Here is a 17,743-nt window from a genome sequence, read left to right as displayed (position 1 = left end):
AAATTTTTTGCATAGACTTAAGCTATTTCCTGCTATTTTCGCATTACTTGCCGCGATGATGTTGTATTCAAAATTGATTGCCCTGATAAATACAATAATATTAAAATACTTGTTAGAGGGTTTTTTCCAGAAGTCATTATATCTGTTTTCTCTGAACATAATGCTCTCTGCTGTGTGCCTTTTTTATGCACTTGTTTCTGTTTGTTAATTATAGCAAGAGAATACGGAATGAAGCTATCATATTTTGCTAATAGTTGGATGTTTTGCATGCTTTTTTCTTTCCCAGCATCCTAGGTATCTTAGACAGTGAGTGGTGTGTCGTTATTTAAAAAGAATTCAGAAGATATGCAACTCTCACATTTACTTCACACTTTCTTCTACTCAGTGGTTCTTCAAAACTACTGCTAGTCAGTGGCTCTCCTACTTTTACCTTTGTCATCATTACCTTTATCACGATTCTTTTTTTTTTCCCTTCCATAACTTGTTATTCTCACCCATAATCTTTTTTCAATCAGTGTTTGTCTACAGATCAAGTTACTGAAGAGCAGTATTTGAGGGTTAACTAAATAGTAACAAGGCCCACTTCTGAGATGAAGTTACGCAGGTTACCAGATATGGAATTATTAATGTTTATTTTGAAGTGTTACCCACTTTAAGGACCCTTTCTGAAGAAAGCCACAAAATACGCGGTGTGCTGCAGTATTTTCATGTTGGCTTCATCGTCTATCTTTAATCACCAAAAAAATGGATTTGTAAAGCTGCTTATTTCAGTTCCTGCACTAGCAAAAATTCTCCTTCATTCACTTTGTGTTCCTCTGTAACCCTCTTAAAGTAGCATACAGTTGTCCTTGGAATTTTCAGGCTTGCAGAAATGACTTGTGAACCAAGCCTTTTCTTTCTAAATTGTGCCCCCTTGTGAAGAAATATGATGGGTCAGTAGGAAGGGATGCTGCAGCAGAGAGCAGAGCAGTGCGTGGTAGCTGCAGCCGTGTGCTTGGGAACTGATTCAAGAGAACTGTAATTGGAAATAATCCTATTCTGTTTATATTATTTGTCTCAATGTTTTTTTTCCTATTAATCTGTATATTTTCTGCAGTAATCTAAATTGTATTAGTATCTTAGAGGTGAGAAATCTAATGTGGGAAGAATTATTTTATTTTTACTTACAGTGAGTTTACAACATACCAGTGACCTTATTTTCTGTATTTATAAATGCATTTTAGAGATTGCTTAATGGCTGGCATTGTAAATTAATTTTTTTCTATAAATTCAAACAATACCGAGAGTCTAAGGCAGTGCTTTCAGATAAATTTAGCATTGCATCATTTCATTTGCAGTAATGTAAACACAAACTCCAGTCGGTCTGCGAAATTAAACATTAAATGTATGAGATTTTATTGTCTGTGTGTCTGCGATCACATTGAAATCCTCATGGAGTTTTTACAAGGACCAAATTTCCACAGACTGTTGGGAAGCAGACTTGTAGGAGCTGCAGAGGTGAGGCAGCACCATGTGAAATGCAGCGCCGGGATTAAGATTTGGCAGCACACTTTTCCCTGCAGGCTCTTATGCAGTCTCTGTAGACGGGAACACACTGTCATCTTGTGTTGCTGAAAGCCAACCTGCAGTTTCTGCTTCTGTTGGCTTGTTTCAATCTCTGTACACTTTTGTCATTTTTCCTGCCGGTTGATGAGATATGGATATGGTGAAACACAAAGGAAAAAGGTATGGTTCATGTAATATAAAATGTTCAAAAGTTTTTCTTACTGCAGGGATAATAGGAAAGGTTTTCTTCGTCAGAAGAATGTAATGCTGGAGAAAAATATATTCTTGCTTTATTAAGCAAGGTATTTCTTTCTGGAACAAATTTCTTTTCAGTCAATACTTACCCTGTAGATGTAAACAATTAGTAATTTTGAAAAGTCTGTGTTGTTTTCTTTTTATTTAAAATGGGCATACTGCATGTGAATGTTTACTAGCTTATCGTGTTTTATTTTACAGAATTTTAGCACATAAAGTTATAAAAGACTACTTTTTCACTTAGTATTGGGTTCTATCTCTATAAAAAATGTAATTACTAATTACAGACTTTTATTTTTCTTACTAAAATACTTAGATGCAGCTAATTAAGTTGACATTAAATGCCCCCGAAGAATTTCTGACTCTTACTGTGACTTGCTGAAGAAATATTGCATGTACAGCAAGGATTTATAGAAAACACTTGATACTTTTTACAAAATTTATTGAAGTCATAAATGAAATATTTAAGACCTTTTTTTTTATATGCAGTAGAATATAAATGAAAAAAAGTTCTGTAGCTATTGCTTCACCCATTATAATCAATATAAAGCTGTTCAGTAGAAATGCAGTCCAGATGACATTTGATAATTATGTATATTTTTATAAACGCTAAAAATACTGTTTTGTCTTATTTTCCCATCATGTGCATGTGAAGCTAAAATTACACTACCCACTAGTGATGATAGAGAATTGTTTCCTTTTCTCAAACATATGTTGTTCTTTCAAAGAGTCTGAAAAACTTGGAAATTGTCTAATGTTTAAATGTACTGGACTAGTCTTCCAGTAAAGCAATATTTTTCAGGAATTTAAACTGAACAGTTCTTTTAACTTGGTGCAAGCAATTTATTGTGTAGGTTGGTTAATGAGGGATCCAAGTGCCTACTGGTAAAAAATAACGTTATACTGTTCTTTTTTGTACGTAAGCTCTGACGATTAGTAAAAATAAGTTGTGATGGTTACACTTAATGAACACAAACTCTGTATCTTTGTGACAACTCGTCTTGCTTTCACTTAAATAGCAGTAGTTTTACCTTTCTGATGCCTTTGTAGTTTGGTTTGCTTTATTATGTTCAAAGCAAATGACCTGGGAACATTATGACAAAGCTTTGAGGTTTCAGTAAGTGGTCCAAATACCAGTTTTTTCTTTGTGCTGCTACAAAATCACGCAAAGGGGAACTACCATTTGATACATTACAAGTAATGTCTGGCAGCACTCGGTTGTGGGACTTACTCTCCAAGAAGCAGAATAAATGCACAGGAAGAAAGAAGTTTCTCTTTTAAAAAGTGTGTACACAGTGAAAAAAAAGGAGAGTTCTGGATTATACAGATAATGACATTTTACTAAATGACCATATTGCTAAGTAGCATGTGAATATGGGCTTTTGCTGATACATTAGTAAGTCCAGGGCATTAATGCCCTGTAAATGAATAAAATACATGGTCAGCCAGTGAGAAGATTAAAAAAAAAGAATGACTAGACAAAATGTTGAATTACAGTTATACATTTGTGAAGCACATATTGAGGGTGCAGTTAGCAAAACCATTCTTAGTTTATGGGATTGTATTTGTTGCCATCTTTATTCATTCTTACTTGTTAATTTAGAAAGGGGTCGTGACTCTCAGCCAAAGTGTTTTTTGTATCAATCATTTTAATAAAACCAAACTAGTGCCCAAGCTTTATATCTTACATTTTCATAAGTAGCTAGACCTCCAACATAGCTTCATTTTGTTTTCATGTGGTCTTTCCATCTTCATAAGCAGATTTCACCATAGAAGAATGTGTTAGTACAGTTTGTAGAGTAACTTGTGGAATATAATGACTCAGTTTTAAAATAGGTTTTAGAAGTATGTGTCTCAGATGGAAATTACTTTTTTTCACCACAGAGTTGCCCTTTTCAGTGCCGGTATTACAACAGGTTTATATATTTAATATAGATTTGGCATTTGATGAGATTTCTATTATAAAAAGCATATGCAAACTTTATCCTCAACGAAACAGATTGTCCTTGATGTGACTCTGAGAAAAGAGGGGCCTGGAAATGATCTCTGTTTGTTTATTCTGTCCTACAGTAAATCTCCATTAGATCTATATAATCTTTATAGAGTACTGTTTTTCTGGCGTTTTTTTGTCCCAGAGATCGCCTCAAGTTTTTATCGTAGTGCTGTTTGAACAAGTCTTCCTGCTTATTCTCAGAATGATGATGCTGTGACTAAACTGCCCTCTAAAGATCTTAAGAATGTACTTGTCAAATTAAAAGTATTTGGGAGTTGAGTAAAATGTTAAGCTACTACAAGAGTTTCATGGAAGCATACAATGCTTTTAATGCTTTTTCGTCTTTCCATGATAATTATTTAAAACAAGAGCAAACAACCATTTTTGCTTAATATATAACTGAAACATCCATTACAAATTTTCCTCTCTCTAGTACGTGAAGTTTGTTATGTACATGAAAACTTGCTGCAGTTAATTCAAAACAAATCTGTATTCAGCTCTCCCAAAGCTGTTGAAGCACACTATATCTCACTAAGGTGAAGCTTTTGAAGTTTAAAGAATCCTAAATTTGGCACATGTAGTTACAGATAAATAAGTCAAAGTGCTTTCAGAACTGGTGTGATAGTATGAAAGGGAAGCTTGTAATAGGAATCTAGGTTTTACCCTTCATTTTGTGAGGCTAAGCATACATGCAGGTCACTTATGCTTGTAATTCAGTGCAATATAATTGCAATTTATAAAAATGATTACACTGAGCAGAGTGGCTATGAATTTTGGTAAGGAAGCTGTTGTATATTCAAAGTTTAGTTGAAGCTAATGCTAAAGCAAAATAAATCCCATGGATGACTAAACTCTAGTCCCTGGGTCTGTAACAATCTCCAGAGAATAAGGAAAGTTAATTTAAAATATTTTTGTTCATCTGGTCTTAAGCCAGATGCCTTAAATTCTGAAAATCAAGCTTCCAGTGACATTCCACTCCAGTGGGAAAAGAAAGGAGAACTATACTCTGGTCCTGCAGAAACTTACTTCGTCAACAGTTTAAAAGTGTTATTTAGATACTGAAATAATGTGCTCTTATTCCTTCTCCCTTGTTCAGTCACTCTAATTTTTCACTCATTCTCTTAAAACAAGCATATTTACCTTAAAAAACATGGTTTAAATGTGATGAAGGTATTAGAACTTTTGAAAATTGCAAAACATTAGATTATCTATTTTGTGATTTTCAGTCAAGTTGTCACTCTTTCAGTGACAATTACTTCTGTAGGTTCAGTTTTATTCCAGTATACAGTTGTCTTAATGTTAAGTATGGCTATTAGTGTATATTAAGTAGCTATCATCAAAGTTGTGTCATAAAATAAAAATATGATGTGAAAATTGAATGTACGGCGTTCTGCAGGACAATTATTTAGAGGCAGCAGCTGAACACCCCAGGTGGAAACAAGGACAACAGGAAGTTATTTATTTCAGTTACAGAATTGTGTATTAGTTGTTCACGATGTCTTCACATGTTTAGCTTCCCTGCGCTTATAGATGCAGCACAGTCTTTGTTAGCAGCAAATGACCAGGGAAGATGAAAAGTGTTGCAGGTACTATATTCTTGGTCCAAGAAACCAACATAAGTAAAATTGCTTCCTTGTACCATGCTGGATTATTGTGACTGCTTAGTTTTAGCCGAAATTTTTATTCTAAAAATTTACAAGATAGCCCTTTTTAATTCTTATCTTTTTGTAGGGTTGTTATTAAATGTTCGATGTGAACAGTGATGAATGAAGACTCACTTTTTATCGGTAAATTATGATTAAGCATGTAATTTAAAGCTAAGTTCAAGTATCAATATTCTGTTGTGACTGGGCAAGAAATTGTGCCCTTTCTATTTCTGGGTAATTTTTAAAAAAACCCTTCAAGTGGAAAATGCCTCTTTATAGAACAGAGTTATTTTGTTTCATGAAATCATGTTCTGTATCCTGACCTAAAAGTCTATCAAACAATTCAGTCATGAAAACTCTGAGAATTTCCTGGCCCCTAAGTACTATCCAAAATAATCTTATAATTATTCATGTGACCCTAAGAACCCAACAGCTGAAGTACAAGCAAACAAATAGGCATGGATTCAGTGTCTATAAAATTAGAAAATGAGAACTAGATTTCCTGTGCTAAGGAAAACTTGCTCTTTTGTTAGCTGTATGCCATGGGTAGGATGCATAAATTTGACAGCTGTAGTAATCTGCCTACCAATCTTTTACTGTAGTATCAGTTAAAGTCGGTTATAAATGAAAATATTTCAGGATACAGCAAACTTCTGTTGCACTTTACATTTATTTAATCATTGGGTTTCTGACTACAGATCTGAACTATAGACTGTTTCTGATAGATTGAAAAGGTCCACCCTACATCGTAAATCCAGGATGTAAAGTACAATAAAGTCCCATTATGAGCCCTTTTTTATACAAATAAAAATAGTGATTGTATAATTACAAAGACAGTTTTATTACATGTACTTTGTGCCTGAGCTTTGGCACATGTACTCTGAGCCTGAGACCTTCTTAAGCAATTCTGACCAGTTTCTACTCGCAGGGATGCAGCATCACACAGTGTAAAAAGAGAATTAGCCAGTTCTATGACCTTTAACCCTTACCACTGGCTATCTTATGAATTTTAATATGAGGGACATGGGAATGGAACAGACTGTGTTCTTTCTGAATCAATTATGTAAGTATACATATTAATATAATATTTTTTAAAAACACCTAAGGCCAGAGTTTGGTGTAAGCAGCTATAGTGAACTTTGACAAATAGATGAAGCTGTAGAAAGAGGATGAAAAGCCAGACATGTAAGGGGTGGTGAGACATGGTCTTCAACAACCATAATTTTTAGGGGTTTTTTTGTCTGGTTCTAAGATGATCAGATAATCATGTTGACAGGAGATCTCTTAAGTGATTTTTCTTGTATTGTATACCCTAAAACTTATTGTCAGTTTATAGTTCAGGAATATGCAACTAAGCTCATCTTTCAAAGTTGTTTAAATAATTGGTTCACATGAGTGGGAATGCAGCTATTTTTAAATGTGTGAGTTCTGTGGAAGCCTTTCCTCAAATGGGAAGAGTACAGTTGATATTAAGGTACAAACCCTTACAGATTTCTGCCTGTATCTGATATGTGTCTGGGGTTTTTGTTTGTTTTTTAGAGAAAATCTAGGCTTGCTGTTGCTCCACATACAGAATAATAAAAGGTGAAATAGGATGTGGGAAGGGTGCTGTTGGGTGCCTGTGCTTTGAGTGCTCGGTGTTCACCTGTATTGAGTGCACCCGTCACACGACAGTATTTCAGAAATAAAAAATATGAACCTGATGCTTGTTTGAAACCTTCAGTGAGCTAATTGTATTATTTTTCTTTTTCTACCTTTGAAGAAAGCAAGCTTTCAAGGATATATGAAATACAGTTTTCAGTGGATTCTGTTAGAATTTCTTACCATTTCTTACTTGCCTTTGGAAGATTCAGTGATCCATTGTAAAGTAGCATCCCATTACAGCTTGATGTACCAAAGACCTTTCTCCTAGAATGAAAAGTGGAATTTAAAGTGAAAATGTTCATCTCTCTTGAATTGAAATTATTTAATCATGCATTTAATTGCAATTATTTAATGATGCATTTAATATTCTAGTATCTAAATGGTTTGAGTACATTATTTCAGTCTTTCTAGCAGTTTTAAGCCTAATTAGCCTATTTTAGGTAATATTAGATAACACTAGTTACATTAAAACCTCTGAATCAAATACGGAATCAAAAATTCAGCCTGCTAGTCATCTTCTTGTTTTAAATACCTTTTGTAACACACCTCTGAAGGTTTATATAAATGCTTTTTCTTTCATCAGTAAGGTATTATTATTAGAATGTATTTTTGAAAAGTGATTATGTGTGCGGTGCATATACTTCTATGTTAAAAACGTAGGTAATTTTGAAAGGTGATAACCCAAGAAATTCCAGTCGACATGATCAGGTTTTCAAAGATATGACCCACTTCAGACTAGTAAAACTAGTAACTTTTCAGTAAAAATAACCCCAAAGTGTGCATTAGTTGGGTGGAGATTACACAGATGTCTATTTAAAAGAGTAATTTAATTTATTTAGTTACTAAGGCAGCATATTGTTTGTAAATTATATTGTTGGTGAAAGTTTGGAGGAAGTAAATAAGCACTCAGGAAATAAAAAGAATACTGGCTGCATGTAGAATTGACAAGGGTAGAAAAGCAAACAGCTAAAATTTATAAGTTTATAAGTGAAGTACTAGAAAATGATTAAAAAATTTAAAACTAAGAAGTTAGCAAGTGAGCTTAGTAATAAAATAATTAATAACCCAATATATTTTCACATACACATTTGTACCAACAGATGTATGAGTAACTGACCCGGCTGAAAGTGATATTTTTGGCCTTTTCTGGCTAAGATTACAGAGGTTTCTATCACTGACAAGGGCATTGTCTCACATTGCTGAAGACTAATGTGAAGAACTCCTATGTTGTGTTTGGTGTCATCCTTTCATTTTCTCTGTAATCAACTTGAAATTTCAAGTGTTTATGAAAACCTTTCAAATGACAGTTAATTAATGCCTTTTATCAGCCTCTGTTTCATATCTTAAGTTGATTCTTCCCAGTAGTTATTTGAATCTAAAGTATAACACCTGCCATGAAAAGCAGGACTTTCTTGGGTTGGAGATACTGTTTTAAATCTGTATCCCAATAAATCACACTGCTTTTTCTGTCTTCTTCTGTCCATCTTGCCTTTGGAAAGGGCTATTTAATACTTTACCTTACAGAAATGGAAAATAAGTAAGTAATAGCAACCAAGTTTTATCAAAAGGAAAAATGCTGACTCATTGGAACTTTGGACGTGCTGTTAAAATTTCTTGTCTTAAATCCAAATCTCAAATTAATTTTTTTAAAAACTGCATCATCATTTCCTGATGATAACGAATGAAAAAAATTCACCACTAAAGACACTTGGGGATACCAGAACTGAATAAGGATGGCTAATATTTCTGAAGAATATTGAACTTTATTTAAGGATTGCCTGGGCAGGATAGTTTGATCCTCATTAAATTCTGTTTCTGTTCTTGAAGTCCTCATCCTTAACAGGGTGCAGTTCATAAGAAATACTGGCTGATGAGGTAATGCACGTTCTGTAATTGCAGTCAAAGCTGTAGAAAGTTCATAGAACATCACTTAATGAATATTAGTGTTTGGGCACATCTGTGCTTGATCGCTCTTTTGGCAACCTTCCAGCCACCATCGACTCTGATTTCCATGTTCCCAGGGTCAAGTCCTCTGTTTTCTGTGTGTCCTCTGCTGCTCAGTGCCACGTTGCCCAGTTACAGCTTAGTGTGTAGAACTGAACGCTTAACAAATCTTGCTGTTGAGTAAGTGAGCATTGTTGCTCTGTAGCGCAGTACTGTTGCCTTGTGCTCTGTCCTGACATTCTATCAACATCTTCCTCATCCTTAAGGAGAGCACAAGAGTTGGAAATGTTTTTGGGAGCAGACATTGCCAAAAGGATATTGGCAAGAGAGCTCCTGGAAGGGTATCCACAGTGGACAGGTCATCACAGTGTTTCTTCTAAATTGCTAGAATGTGAAGATCATTTGCAGAAAAGGAAAATATATGGGTCTCTCATAGTGACTGTATCAGTGGCCATTAGAAAAACTGTCTGAGTATGCTGGAACAAGCATTGACTCCTATGATGAAGAGATGCCTGAAGACATTTATTTCTTTCCTGTGATGTGTTCTTTCCTTCAGATGTGTAAGGAGACTGTACAGGCTCCAATGCGTGCACCTGCTCTGGCAGTTGTACGTGCCCTACCCCAGGGAGGGCAACTTCTGTTTGAATTGGGAGATTTATTACTACTGTATGGAGAAAGCGATACTATGTGCTAGGCTGTATCTTGGCATCATGTCCTCTCTTCCCACCCCTCTCACTGGTTCCCGGGCAGTAAGGGCATATGATGTTTGCTTTTACTCACTGCTGCAATAGCAAATGATGCAGGGTGCTGCTGCAGCAAACAAATCTTGCTGGTTTTGCATTCTCAAAGCAGTTCCTGTTTTTCTTCTTTATAGTGTCCCAGACAAAAGATGAGCAACACCTGTGAGCAGCACCATCCTGCACATGCCTTACAGCAAATAGCATATTTGTCAAGTACCGGGTGAAATTGTAGTGGTACTGACTACTGTGTGTATGTTTTTCGAGGAACACTTTCTCTCTGCCTCTGCCCCCCACTCCCCAAGACAACAGAGCATTCCTCATATGTTATGAAGTGCACTTGAGATTATACCATGGCACTGTATCCTCTTATTTTCTAGGCAGCTTTTTTAAATACAGAACAGTGTTTCAGCAGTCTAGGGATATTTTAAGGAACTTTTCCATTACAAAAGCTATCATCTCAGCAGGCAAGTTATTACATTTAAGCACCATGTGAAAATACATAGAGAGCAAGATATGAGCAAGTTAAGATATAAAGAACACTGTTAATCCCTGCCATTCTTTCAGGTTTTGCATGTATTTCACTGTGAATATATGTTTATGGCTCCAGCTTTCTTGCTGATTAGTTGTCAAAACAGCCCTTTACTGCTATTTCTTGAGCACAAATGCAAACCTGCACCAAATGGCTGTGTTTAAGCAAAATGTTCAGGTGGTGGTAGTTGTTCTTCTGTTGGTAAAGCTTCAGGCAAGCCAGATGGCAAGTACCATTGGCTTGCAAAGCCACTGAAGAGGGATGTTCAAATACATCTCCAAAAGTTGTTGAGTATGAAGGAAGGCATCATAATAATGTAACCCTTGATTTGATTGTATTTTATTTTATTTTGTTTTGTTTTATTTTATTTTATTCTGGGATGGCTGTGCATATTTTAAGAATGTTGCCTGTTAGCCAAAAATGTTGGATCCTGAGTTGCTGGAAGAGGATCTATGGGAATCTGTGAGTTGGATGCCAGCTTGCAAAACTGCCAGATAGTTGTTTTCATGTTTGCCACAGGGAGAAACTGCAATAGAGTGTCATGACAAACAACAGGTCAGAGAAGCTTGGGAGAGATAGTTGTGCTGGTTTCAGGTAGGGCAGAACTTTCTTTTTACAGAGCTGTTTTGGATTTGGAATGAGAATGGTGTTTCATCTCCTGCTGAGCTGGACAGTCATCAGTCTCTCACAAATTTCAGTGGTGCTACAATTTAGAAAAGCTTACAGTTGAGTATTTGTATTCATCCATGTCATCTGGAATAGTAAGTTGGGAATGGAATTAATTGACTACAGATTTAATCATAAACCTTGCCCTAGCTGTTCTTGTAAAATACCAAAACTCAGCAACACACATAGCCAAAAATTTCATCAGCTGGTGTGTACTTATTTGGTTACAGGCTGCTGAGTACCACCAAGAAGACAATGTTCTAACAGTCAAAATGTCTGGCTTTTGTACTCCAAACACTGGAAAACACTTACCAAAATGTCCAATTTCTTGAAAGGATTCCTGAAGACCTCACCTATTTGATTGCTCAAGTGAACAAGACTTTCCAGTGAAGAGAGCTAAGAAATAGTCGTGACAGAGCAGACCTCTCAGCTGTTCACAGGGTGCTTGTCAAACACAGTAAAATCCCTTGGCTTCCAACAACCTGCACAACTGTTTGAGATAATCAGGGGGGGTATGGTCATAACTTGAATGAGATAAAGCTGAGAAAATCCAGTGTATTTCAGAAAATTAGCTGTCAGCTTTACCTATTTTTGCATTTTTACTAATAACATGCTTCAAAATGTTATGCTGGAGTACCATTTTGGAAGACATAAAACTGAAATATTGACCAATTGTGCATTAATGCTTCATTCACCCAAGTTTACCTTGCATATTAGTGGTTAAAAGTGGGGTTTTTTTCCACAGCAGACTGTGTTTGTATTCCATGCTATAGATATCCAAATTAAATAATAGAATAAATACATATAAAAGCAATTGGAATGATCCTTGGTCTCAACTTCCAAGAGAGCACTGTTAGCTTCATTTGATCAATATTAGTAAGGGTTTTCTTCTGAAAATTCTGCAGGGCCAAAATGAAAAATTACCATCAGAATTTCCTCATTTTAATGTAATTTTTCCTGGAACAGAACAAATTTAGAAAAGAGCAGCATTTCCTGTGCTGTTAATTGTGTTTAGGCTTGTATGTTCCGTAAAACCTTCGTGTTTTCAAAGGAGATATTTTAAATTATCTTCAACATATACTGTCTTGAGAGTTATTACTTGTTAATATACCACTATGGCTTGCATGCATTTAAAAATGCTTTAAAAGTGTGCAACAAATGAAGGCTCTGTAGGTGAACAGCCAGGAAATCAGACTGAAATGTGTTGTACCAACTGAACACACACCTCCTACATTTCAGAATTTCATCTTGATCATTCAGGATACCTTGAAAGATGGGTTTAGAGAGCATTTGGACAGATGCAATGAAGTATTAAAACTTCATTACACTCTATTTTCTCATATTTTTACAGTGCAGCAGCAATAAGCATAATTTTTCATGACTATTCTTTGCAATGAAATTCTTAGGTACGCATATTCTTCATTATTTTAATAAAGTTAGAGAAATTAAACCTGCTGCCTAATAATGGGACATTTTCTATTCATAATTCCTGTTTCTGGGTTTCAAAAGCACAGCAGCTGTTATATGTTTGGCGATATGATAACACACCTCCAAGTTCTAACCTAAATACCTGAGGCAGAAAAATGTGAAAAGAGAGAAAAAAAAAGACTACATTAAGAGATACATGTAAATTTAAGATCACAATTATTCTTTATAAACTGCTATATCTGATATTTCCAGTACAGCAGCACCAATGAACTCCAGCTTCATTTTGGGGCAATATGTGTTGGAAACTGGGTAATAAATGGCTGTGGTGTTTAGGTTTCTGCCATTTCTACACAGTAAAGGTATAGTAATGTTGTGGAGAAAAGGACATATTGCAATTTGCAATTGCATGATGATTAAACAGAAAATAAAGATTGCAAGAGGAAATAAAAAATAGTTTCAAGGCTAGTGTAGGTTGCTTGTTTTTATAGGTATTTTAAAAGATATATTTAGTATCTTGGCAAAATATGTCTGTTGTCACTTTAAGAAAGTTTTATTGCCTGAAGGTTATCAATAAGTTAACTTGCAGAAACCATTTTAAGTTACTAGAAGCAAAACTGAGGGGCTTTTAAAAGTAAAGTTTTGATGATTTATTGCATACCTTATTAAGATCTGAATAATCTGTTTTGTTTCCATGCATTTTCCAAATATGGACTTGGGTATAAAGCTACAAGGATGGAATTGTCAGAATTTAATCTTTATTTTAATGCTAATTTTCCTTTTTGAGTTGGAGGACAATTTTCTCTTGTAGAAATCAGAAATATTGTATGTTGCAAGTAATTTTTATTTTCCTTTTACTTACCATTAAAATCTCCTTTAAAAGGAGAAGAAAGTAAAAATTTATTGAAGCTGTAGTATACTTTTATTGGAATACTGGTGTATTAGTATATGGAGTTTCCTATTTAATCTTATTCCTTAATTTAAAAGTGTTGTGAGTTCATTACAGAATGTTTAATATTGCAACGCTTTTAGAGTCAGACACTGTCCTGAGTTTCTTATACACATTAAATGAGACACGGCAACATCAGACTGCAGATGGTTTTGAAATGTTTAATTTGATATGTAAGGCAAAAGTGAGGCTTTGTTTTTTGATGGGTGGCTTTCAGTTTAGTGCTGCATTTTACTCTTTTTGGTTCACATTCATTTTTAATTACGTTAGTCATTCTTTGGTAGTGGTATGGATCAATAGGATCCGGATTTTCCCAGTATGAACTGTAAACCCTGGCTTGGAATAAACTTCTTTGTCTCCCAGACAAGATTAAGTTTCCCCAATTGTCTGGAGCAATCTCTCTGAAAGGTGGTTTCCCCTATCAGTTACCTGAGGGATTTGTTCCTATTCTGATTGTTTCAGTTCTTTTCAGGGGCTGGTAAGTATACACATTGTAAGTCTGTATTTTTTTGTGACCTCATCTGTAACCTCATCTGTAACCTCTGCAGCAGAGGTAACGTGCCGAGAACTTTAACATATTAAAACAAACAGAATTTGAAAATGTTATGTGATGAGCAAAGTCTTTGGAGACAGCTAGTGCCCTGAAGTCTACTTACACAGAAGAGATTAACACCATTATTCTATGTATAATCTCTCCAGCAAAACACTGTCGCCTATTTCTGTCAACAAATGGTTTCTTTGCTTTGGCAGCTGAAAGAAATTTGAGTTGTGTAGGCAACAGAACATGCCTTTATAAGTTGCAGAACCCAATTTTAAAAATATTTTGGATGGTAACTGCAGTTTTGAGAAGTTAAATTATATTCATTAACTAAATATTTTTTAAACAAGCTAGAAAGACTAATTATGTCTGCTGTGTGTGACACCCTCGTGGTCCAAAGGTTTACTATTTCACAGTACACCTTTTGCAAAGGTACTTGTAGACAGCTAGCTAAATAAAAGGTCTACACACATCCCGTCCAGGTAAGGCACGCTTTAAAAGCACATTTTCTTTCTGAATTAAGGTGATGATGTGTCTGTACTGACAGTCTAAAAGACCATAAAACTGCCAGAAAGCAAAAAAAAAAAAAGAAGATAAAGATGCAGGCATAATATTTCTAGAAACCTCAGACCAAACAAATTTTGGAAAATATGCAGGAAGAGAGGAAAAAGATAATACAGCATTTCATGCTGTAGTATAGTGCATGAGTATTGTAGTGCATCTTGGTGTAGTGCATCACAGAAGCTATCTTTTAGTGGAATTAAGTTATATATAACCACAGTCAACATATGAACAATTCTTTTTTATGTTAATAATTATGTCAGTGTTCTTTTTCAGATCATTGAATTACATTACTAGTTAATGAATTATTATGTTTTTAATATAAAATTTTACTGTTTCCCCTCAAACATGATTATTACAAAAATTAAAGCTAAGATAGCAAATATCTACTTAATATATCAGATTGTATTTGATTTTCTGCAATTTGTTTACACAGATGAAAGAAGCACGTCACTGTTCACCTGTTCTGTTAGTGGAGGGTGGGATCCCTCATGGAGCAGGGAGCTGGGTCCCTCCTCACTCACCTGGCAGGGTTGATGCCAGTCTCAGGGCAGAGTTGGAGCGGTGTGAGATCCCTGTCCCGGGAGCCGCCTCCGTCCCTGGCCCCGTGGCTGGGCACGTGTGTGTCCCGTGGGCAGGGCGCCCGTGCCTCTGACGTGTGGCGTGCACAGGCTGTGCAAACAGCTTCTTCTTGTGTGACTGAGCACATGTGTGCTTGCTTTCTAGGGCTGGCTGCACTTTCTGCCATGTTGATGGATAGCTGTGTTTTGTTTATATGTGGGAAAGGATGGCAACAAGACACGAGGCATTATAATTGAAAAAAACTGTCACGAAGCCATCCGCTTCTTTCTTCTGCAGATCTAAGACTGGTGGGGCACAACCTCATGAAAACTGTCTCAGCACCTGTCCTGGTGACATTTATGCTGACCTTTCCCTGTGTTAATTTTTAGTTTACACTTTGTAGTTAAGAAGCACGGATCATTGAAACAAATTATTAATGTTAATCAGTAAGTCAGCATACAAGAATGCAAAGCATCAAGTCTCCCCTTGTATACTAAATGAAGAGATTTCTTTCAGATTCTTGCTTTGATCATTAGACTCTTTTAAATAAGCAAACATTACATAGTTGCTAAGCCACAGACTGAAGTTCATTAGCGTGTTATCACAAATACTGGAAAAAGTACTAAACCAATATAATATAGAGGACCTGTGCGTAGGCTGGAAGTAATGCAATAAACGTGACACCTGAACATTTTGAAAAAGGGTTCAGAGTGATGAAAACCATTTCTGTTTGCAAAACCCCACCCACTCAGCAAGAAAAAGTTCCAACCCTGAGTTGACCTGTTTTTTCTGCTACTGATATCTCTAAGATTTTCTGGAAGTACAACAGATCCAATAGTATTATAAACAATTTTGTGCATATTCCGTATTTTAAATGTTGATGAGGTATTTTGATGTGGGTTTTTTTAGTCTAATGGTTATCTTTAGAATACTTTTAAACATAGATTGAAAGCCAGAATGACTTCTTACTTAAATATCCTATTTGGAGGCATAACCCAAAATCTTAACAAACTGTTTTGGATAAGTAGATGTTGCAGGTCATTGAACTTCACAAGAAGTCATCGTCATTTGGAATTGTTTTATATTCAGTGTGTTATCCTAAGCAAATGAACTAACAGTCCGTGCTTTTACATTCTCCACAGATCTTCAGTGCAGTGAGAGAAGAAGAGGAAGGAGCAGAAGATATTTTTGAACATATTCCTCATTTTTGGAGAAAGCTCCCAACATCTGTTACAGACTGTATATATAATGGAGATGGGTTTTGTGAAAAACCATGTGTAACAGGTGCTTACTGTCAATATCGTGCCACTTTACAGAGGACTGCACTCTCTAACTATATAACTGGTGCTTTACTAGAAGCAACTACATCATTAGGAGCAAGAAGTGGTCTTTTAAATATCTTTGGAGGATCAACTGGAAGAACAATGCTTAAAGGTAATGCTGATTTTTTCTTTTAAATCTCTGTCCACTTAAAGTATAGGATGAGTTCCAAAATTATTAACGCTATATGGTGTTCAGTAATTTATGTACTCATCCATGAAGTTAACAGATAAGAAAGGTTTTATGTTTTCAAATAGGAATTTTCCTTTGCAGTCATTATGTGTCATAATGAATAGCTATCTTAGTTTAATCAAGTAAAAATGCAGCTAAAATGAAAAGAATCCTATTACAGAACAAACACCTTTTCGTGTTTTTTTTCTTGTTGGAATCTTTTCTCCCTGCATCCAAATTTAATGCCTAAACTGTTGTTTTTAGGGTGTTCCTGTATGTAGTATTTCTCATTTCCCGAGTGCTACTGCTCAGGCACTGACTTGGTTCAGAACTAGAGAAAGGAGTGTGTGCTCTACTTGGTTATTATTGTTGTCATTTTACAAGTAGCTGCCAGCATTGCGCTGTGTTGTGAAGCACATATGCTTCATTACTGATTTATTGTTGGTCTTCTCCTGGGTCCGTCATCTTTGTAGTATTGGATCACGTCAAATAACATTGGTGCTGTCTGTATGGAAAGTGCCTGTTGGAAAATGGATGTTGTATACTAAACTTCCATGCTGATCATCTTCATATGTAATAATATCCTTGATGTGATTAGTTTAGTCAGTTTTGGAAGTTAAACAAAGCTTTTTTGGTACAAATTGTGTGCTTTAAAAGGCAGTTTTGTACAGAACAGTACTTACATTATTGATTAATTTTTAGTTAATGGCTAGAATATCTTATAGGTTATTCAAGCCTTTGGAGATTTATCATTGTCTGATAAACCATAACAAAAGGATGTAGTATCTCAGTCATATTATGGTAGAAGTGATGCATGTGGATATTACGGCTTGCCCAAAATTTTATGGAATATGAAAATAAGTGCAAAATTGATTCCTTAACTAACACAGATACTGACCCAATTTTTAACAAATAATGGTATAGTTTATGTCCATATATGGCTGTCTTATTTTTATCCCAAAAAGTGGTCCTTTCTTGTTTTAATTAGTTTCTCTCTAGGTGAATGAGAGGGCAGAGAGAGGCAGTAAAATATTCTAAGAATTACAGGTACAGATGGCAAACTTGTAGCATGTGAATGAATTTCAGCAGCACCTTGAGCAATGTTACTAAGTTTCACCTACTGTCACTGTCTGTAAGAGACAGATATGTACAGTATGGTGTCCAATTTTGGTAGGGTATTCTGGTTTATTTTGTTTGGTTTTTATTTGTTCTGGGGAGATAAGTGCTTTAGAAAAATAAACAGGGACATTCCTGTG

At 35.4% G+C, this 17,743-nt stretch overlaps 1 protein-coding gene across 2 annotated transcripts in view; it reads left to right on the top strand.

The window, feature by feature from the left end:
• The window catches only part of PLCE1 (phospholipase C epsilon 1), a 139,249-nt gene that overhangs the window by 46,666 nt on the left and 74,840 nt on the right, over window positions 1-17,743 (top strand). For both annotated transcript variants that reach the window (XM_040070697.2, XM_040070695.2), the window contains exon 3: window positions 16,139-16,430. In XM_040070697.2, coding sequence (XP_039926631.1) covers window positions 16,139-16,430 — 292 coding nt within the window. The remainder of the gene's footprint in view (window positions 1-16,138; window positions 16,431-17,743) is intronic.

This window comes from Hirundo rustica, chromosome 8 (assembly GCF_015227805.2).
Source record: "Hirundo rustica isolate bHirRus1 chromosome 8, bHirRus1.pri.v3, whole genome shotgun sequence".
In the NCBI taxonomy this organism is placed as follows: domain Eukaryota; kingdom Metazoa; phylum Chordata; class Aves; order Passeriformes; family Hirundinidae; genus Hirundo; species Hirundo rustica.
The sequence above is the reverse complement of the archived record's forward strand: the minus strand, read 5'-3'. Positions and strand labels throughout refer to the sequence as shown.